A 7,642-nucleotide genomic window follows, 5' to 3' on the forward strand; every position below is an offset into this window, starting at 1 on the left:
ATGCTTAACAGTTACAGTATCAGTTATTTTCTTTTTTTTTACTATATTTTAATAAACACAGCTCTCTGCCATTTGCTTATTTAACATTTATTAATTTAAGGCAGCTTATTTACATACTGTTTACTTACTATAATAGAGTTACTAATATTAAAAGGTACTATTCAAAAACAGAGACATGTCCTAATATTTGTTTGATGCAAAAAAAAAGTAAAAAAAAAAAACAAGCAAATTACACTCACATGCTACATGCCTGTTATGAGATAGAAACTAGTTATTTTATCACATGACTTTTTTATCTTGACTGAAGCACGCTGTCCACTGTGGGTGGTAATGCTTTCTATGACTCACACAACTTTAGAAATGTAAAGTACTGTAATGTACATCTGCCCTCACTCAAACTCGCAAGATAACACTGAGATATATTAATAGATATAGATATATAACAGTTTAATGCAAATGTTTGGGCACCCTTGGTAAATCCTTCAGAGTCCACCAAAAACAACCTGAACATTTGTGTTTTCTGTACATTTTAGACTCGATTCCTGTTTGTTACTGAATTTAATAGATTAGAAAAGCATAAAACACAAAATATCAATCTAAAGTGCCATTACTTTTGTACACACCACATTTACTCAAATTGTTTTATTGCAATGTTAATGTTGCTTTGAATAAAGACAATCAAAATAGCATAAACTGACCAGGGCACCCAGACTTTTGATTGTATATATGGTCACTGTCATGCAAAAATCTCCAAAACAGCAATTTATTTTGAAGTTATTTTGGAACATTTTTTATTGTGAAGAACTGCCAGATTCACATTAAACCAAAAATATATAAATAGATAAATATTAAAAATAGAGATACAAGGTTTTTGGCTGGACAGTGAAGACATTTCACTGCTACAAATCTTATTTTTTCTCTTGTTGACATAATTTGACATTGCTAAATGTCCCTGCTGTAACACTAAGTATGCCTTCTGGTTTCTTGTAACAGAACAATAAGAGCTAATTGTTTCACCACTAAAAATCCTGAGAAAACAAATGCCTCTAAAGCTCCAAACGTATTAGTACTAGAATGCACACGTCCTGTAAGAGAAAATGAACAGCCTGTTCAATCTCCATGGCTAAATAAATCACTCTATATATATAATTAACACTAGTACTTAATTGTCTGTACTGTCACTTTAAAAAAGAAAAAGTCATACACCCACATCGGTGTGCACTGATAGAAAAGCCTGTTAACTTTCAACAGCATGAAAGACCAGTTTCTGAAGCTGTATCACATTTCTGAGAACTCTTCTCCAAAATTAGAGGATTTGTCTGGATTTGCACTTCTCCAGGAACGATGGATCTGTCCATCAGCCTTCGGTCCAAACACTTCCTCCTCCTAGTTATAACTGGCAAACTGTCTATTGGTCCATGTGTCAGGCTTTCACGAGGCATTACTGAGGCTGGATAGAGAGGCTCTGTGAACTTGTAGGAGGAACAGACATGCCAACAAAAGTGAGAGATTTTGACCAGTGCTGAATGACGTGTGAGCTGCAGACACCTGGCCCTCCACCGGCTCCAGCAGGGTGCCGTTTCTCGGCCCCTCGGTAGAATTCCCCATCTCCTCCCTCAGCTCCTGGTGCAGGAGTTTGGAGATCAGGCTGTTGAACTTGTTCTCGGTGGTGGAATAGTCCGGGAGAGCCGTGGTCAGGTTGAGCTCCGCAGGGTCTATGCAGGTGCTGTTCAGGTGAGCATAAGTGACCTCGCTCAGGTCCAGGCCAGCTACTGAAGAAGGCGAGGCGCAAGGGATGTCCCTCACCAGCTTATAGCTCTCCATCCACTCCTTCAGCCACTCCAGCTCACAGTTGCACTCCCAGGGGTTACGGAACAAGTAGAGGCGCCCGATGAAGTAGATGGGCTGGAAGACTGCAAAAGGCAGCGTAGTCAGGTTGTTGCTGTTGAGGTGCAGAGTCATCAGGCTTGTCAAATTCTCAAAGGCGCCCATATCGATGGAGATCAAGCGGTTGCGGTCCAAGTAGAGGACCTCCAGCTCCATCAGGTCACCAAACCAGCTTTTAGAGATGTTGGTCAACAGATTTCCACCTAGATTCAGCATCTTAAGACGACTGAGACCCTTGAAAGATTGCTGCGGCAGCTCAGAGAGCAGGTTATCGTTCAGGTAAAAGTTCTCCAATCGATGGAGGTCTTTGAAGGAGTCATCGTGGATGACGCTGATGCGGTTCTCTTGCAGGTTGAGGTACTTGAGGTTGCTCAGGCCCAGCAGAGAGTTGTAGGCCACGGCTTCGATCTTGTTTCGCTCCAAGTACACATGCGTCAGGTTCTCCATTCCTCGTATAGCAACCGGGACACGGCGGAAATTGTTATGGAAGCAGAATAGCTCCTTCAGGGATATCTGCTCCACGAAGATGCGGTCGGGCATGCTGAAGAGGTTGCAGTCGGAAAGGTCCAGGCGCACCAGGCGCTTGAGCGAGGTGAAGGTGCGTGTGTGGAGATAGCGGATGTACTCATTGTGGGCCATCTTCAGCTCCAGCAGGTTGGGGAGTCCCTTGAAAGCTCCTGGTGTGATGAAGGAGATGTTGTTGTGGTCCAGAGAGAGCGTCTTGAGCGAGGGAAGCGTACCAAAGGCTCGCTCAGCCAAGAACTTCAGACTGTTCTTGTCCAGGTTGAGGGAGGAGGCTTCACAGGGGAACTCGGATGGAAGCTCGGCCATGTTGGCGCGGTCACACAGCACGGTGCAGCTCTTCTCCTGAGTGCAGGTGCAGCCTGGGGGGCAGGAGCGGGTGCAGGCCCATAAAGCCACGCTGTGCGGCAGCATCAGGAAAAACACTGTGGGAGAGGCAGAAAACAAATGTTATTTATACCTCATACCTGTATAGAGAGTCTACATTTTTGCCATCATTACTTTGTGAGTTGGGTTTGACTAAAAGTCTGGACTGTCTGGGGGGCTTAGATTGTGTGGGAAGGATGGGTTCTGATGGTTTTCTTGATGGGATCTAAGTGTGTCCTACAGGAGTCTAGAGGGGGAGCAAAATACTGAGCCAACTTTTGTATGTAGGTTTACATGAAGCAAGTGCTAAGAGGCTTACCCAGGTGGGTTCCAGGTGGGATTCAAGGGGTCTGAGATGGTTTGTTCATGTCTCATAGTAGAATTCAAACCCACTCAGAGCTCATACACACCTGGAACCCACCTGGGACCAAGCTAGCCCTCATTCTACCTAGGCAAACTTCTAAAATGGGCCCCAAGCAGTACAGTTACTCCTTTTGATCAATCACTGACCTCAATTAGCATTCATATGCGAGTCCAACACAGAACCTGTGGAAATAAAACGTTCTGGTTCCCAAATCGGAAACCCATACAGGCTCCACATGGGTATGCTATCTGGCAAAGTTTCTATTAAGCCTATTTAATATTAGAAAACAAAACTGTCTACTCTTTATTTTTTATATTTTTCTTCAGCAGGGCTGGAGCTGCAATACTAAATACAAAAACATTTATTTCAGTAATAACAGAGTTTTATTTACAAAAAAATAGCATCTCACATTAAAACAGATGCAAATAAACAGAAATAGAGTAACAAACAACAATAATTACATGAGCTTGATTGATTTACTAAACCAGGTTTTGGATTATCTGAACTGAAATATCGAAAATACTGGGAGTGACATAAACCACTGGCTTTACTTTTTATGCAAACATTATATCAAATCGTTTCACAGGTGCCCAAAACCTTTGCACATTACTGTATATAAAACATACTTTTTTCTTCATTAAAGAACACAAATGTGAGTGTATGAATTTACTCACTATACAGAGATTTGGAAGAAGATCTTTTATATGTTTAACTGATTGAAAATAGAGTTAATGGCAGAGAATGGGTTGAGCTGTGGCTCCCTGTCGTGCATGGCTCTGTGTTTTCCCCTCTGATCCAAATCATTAGCAGAAGTGTTTCTGAGTAAAACTGTGTGAGGAAGAGCGCATCACTAAAAGGTGCAGAATCGGGGAACCTCAGGACACTAGTGATAGAAAACCTGAGTAAAAAATAGTCCTTAATTATTTTATTAAGCAGCTTGTTTAAAATATTTTGGATCACTTCAGCTTTTTGCTCGCCATCATAATTAAATATGCGTACTGATAAATATATACAGATCTGATATTAATTTCTGTTTATTATTCATTGCACAGTATAATTTTACTGATTAATTCAGCACAAAAATGATGCATAAAGCTGCAGTTTCTCTTTATTCATTACGTTAAGTAGAATTTGGGCGATAAAGGTCGCTGCGATAATTATCAGCTTATCATTTAATATGACCTGTACTCTTTCTGCTGACCTGAAAATCGCCTGTTTTTCTTAGCAAGGATGAACCATTAATATGAAAGAGCCAGAATATGTACTACTATACTTTAATCGTAATACATTTAGTATTTATATTTCAGCAGGGCTGGAGCTGCAGTACGCAATTTCAAAACAATTTATTTCAGTAATAGTCTGAGTTTTACTTAGAAAAAATTGCATTTTACATAAGAACAGGTGCAAAAAAAAGAGAAATACAGTAAAAGTAACACGAATTTGAAGAAATTAATTTAGTAGAGATTATATAAACTAGATTGATTTAACAAACCAGGTTTTGAATTATCTGAAAAGAAATATTGAAAATACTGGGAATGCTTTAATGAACACTTTTTAATGTTTTTTATACAAACATTAAATTATATCGTCACTGTCTAATAAAAACAAGTATTACAATTTTAGTCGATTTTTAGTTTACTACATAAAACAGCAATGATTTTTTTAAATTAAGATTTATTTATTATTTATGTTTATAATTAAATGCATTATTACTGTATGTTATCGTATTATCACTGTACCAGTGGCATAAACTGTCTAAAATGGTCTTAAAATTCCAATAATACTGTTTATGTCAATATTAAATTATTCCTGTAACAATATATCATCCAAAAAACAAGATATCATGAATAGCCCAGTAGCAGTTATAAAAAAATAAGATATTTGTTTTAAAAATGAGAATAATGAAGATTATGTAGAAAAAAACTAGTAACAAGTCAGATGTTTTTTCCAAATTAAAGTTTCCTTCTCCTCAACAGACAACAGGAAGATAAAAGGAGTGAAGAAGAGAAAAAGCAGGAGCCTAAGGTTTATGGGTATATTAATATTTATTATTATTACTGTGATTAAAAATGAACAAATTTAATAAATTGTGTAATTTAATAAAGTATTTTATGTGCATCCTTGGAACAGAAAATTATGTTAAATGACAGTTTTAGGTTTAGTTGTCATTTAAGAGTGCTTGAAATGTTTTAAATAAGAAGAGCAGGTCATTACCAGCTATAACAGAGAAAAACATTGCTGGTCCTTTTCACCTGTGGCATGTCAGGATAAATAAATAAATCTGAAATAGAAAAAAAATAAAGAGTTAAGTGTGAGCACACTCATCAATGTCATAATCAGTATGTAGATATACATAATCGAGATCAAGCAAAAATAGTAATAAGAAAAAAAATAATAGGGAAAAGACTAATAGCATTCAGTGGACGTCAGTGTAGTGTAAAAAGATAGTTAAGTAGTTTTGAAACATTTCTATTGGTCCATTCATCAAAAACAAATTGTGAAGAACAGCTTTCAAAAATCAAATAATGATTACAGTAATGCTAATTAAAATAAAGTATATTTATACAGAGTATTACTTTTAAAAATTATGAAAAAATGAAGATGAAACCATTGAACATTAAAATAGTCTTCTCTCTTATTCACATTAACGTGTCCAAAAACTTTTAATGCATAAGAAACATTAAAAAAAGAAAAAGCTTATTTAAAATTTACAGTAATTTACAGCAAATTCACTGTAAAATGCATCACATGCGTACCTGCTGATCATCTGCAACATCTGTAACAAACATCCACCTGAAGTGAAAACCAGTAGAAGCATATCCATGAGTCCGCCCTGACATCTCACACTGTTCCACACCGTGCGCTTCCAAGTGAATATCTGAATGGATTTAAAGGTCCTCTGCCTGAGAGTGTGTGTGTGTATATGTGTGTGTGTGTACCCACTAAGCAGCACTCCCCTTTCCAAAAGCCATCACTTAATGGTAGAAAAATCCTCTAGATGGTGGTGGGATTACAGCAGGGGTAAAACAGTGTTCAGAGATCAGCAGTAGCTGCTGTGTGGCCTTCCCTCTAACCCTCCAGCCCGCCCGCCTGCGGGTTGCGTACAGATTACAACCTGCAATCTTCTTACATCAGCCAGCAGACGGTGGATATGAGGTCCTGCTGCTGCAGCAACAGCAAACTTTTCAGGAAACCTTAACATCTGCCGAGCGTGCATTAACATCTTCATTAAAGATGTTATCGCCGCTCTGCTCGTGTCCTCAGGCGCGTGGTGTTTGGATCAGGGGTTTAGTGATATGGACACTAAGAGGGATTGGAGGAATCCAGGCTGCAGGAAAGGTCTGACACCTATACTGCCATTCCTCAGGTCCAAAAAGGCAGCGAACAAAATGTCTCTGTACTACAGAGTATCGAAAAGTCTAAAAAAAGTAATGCCTGTTTTCGACATGTTGCATTAAATGCACATAAACTCACCAAATGCGGAGAATGTGCACAGCAAGGCAAAAACAATCGCCATGACCACCAAGCAACACCGGGACTCTGAGTGGTCCAGTGGTATAAAGCGCTGCCACTATGATCAGGAGATCATCTGTTTGAATCCTGTTCATGTAACTTGCCATCTGCTGCCAGAGCCCCGAGAGAGCACAATTGGCCTTGCTCTCTCCTCTCATCACTCCTACGGTGATGTCAATCAGCATAAGGCGTCTGTGAGCTGATGTATCAGAACAGAGTGGCTGCGCTTTCCTCCGAGCTCGCTATGATGCTACTCAGCCATTTAGTTTAAAAAGAGGCGGAGTCTGAATTCACATGTGTCGGAGGAGGCGTGTGCTATTGTATGTGTACAATGGTGTGCAACAATATTAATACCCCTTAAATCTTCCTGTCATCTTACAACCCCAAATTTGAATGTATTTTATTGAGATTTTAAGTGATAGACCAACACAAAGCAGCACATAATTGTGGAACAAAAATGATACATGGTTTTCAAAATTGTAATAAAAAAAAATATTTGTCTTGCCCCAGAAGCTCAATGGGATTTAGGTCCGAACTTTGGGCCATTCTAACATGAATATTCTCTGAACTAAACCATTCCACTGTACTACAGCTGTTTAGGGTCATCGTCTTGCTGGAAGGTGAATCTCTTTCTCAGTCTCATGTCTTTTACGGCCTCCAACAGGTTTTCTTCCAGGATTGCCCTGTATTTATCTCTGACAATCTTCCCATCAACTCTGACCAGCTTCCCTGTCCCTGCTGAAGAAACACCTCCCTACAGCATGATGCTGCCACCACCATGTTTCACAGCAGGGATGGTGTGTTCAGGGTGATGAGCAATGTTATTTTTCCACCAATATTGTGATTTGCATAGCACTCCTGTGTTTTCAGTATTTTATTTTTCATTTTTGTAAAAAAAAACAGAGAGGAAAATCTGTTTTAAAACATATTCCAATCTGTATTTACAGGGCCTAATTTTTTGCTAAAAAAACATAGGTGTTACCAAAGCCA

General features: G+C 39.0%; 1 protein-coding gene across 1 annotated transcript; it reads right to left on the bottom strand.

The window, feature by feature from the left end:
• Positions 1 to 1,341: 1,341 nt before the first annotated feature.
• Positions 1,342 to 7,577, bottom strand: nyx (nyctalopin). The gene is made up of 3 exons (XM_007227842.4): positions 5,896 to 7,577; positions 5,354 to 5,420; positions 1,342 to 2,834 (listed from the first exon to the last, which is right to left on the bottom strand). Exons 2-3 carry the CDS (start codon positions 5,373 to 5,375, stop codon positions 1,432 to 1,434), a joined length of 1,425 nt encoding a protein of 474 aa, XP_007227904.3. The 5' UTR covers positions 5,376 to 5,420; positions 5,896 to 7,577; the 3' UTR covers positions 1,342 to 1,431.
• Positions 7,578 to 7,642: the final 65 nt, after the last annotated feature.

Source organism: Astyanax mexicanus, chromosome 11 (genome assembly GCF_023375975.1).
Source record: "Astyanax mexicanus isolate ESR-SI-001 chromosome 11, AstMex3_surface, whole genome shotgun sequence".
Taxonomy (NCBI): Eukaryota; Metazoa; Chordata; class Actinopteri; order Characiformes; family Acestrorhamphidae; genus Astyanax; species Astyanax mexicanus.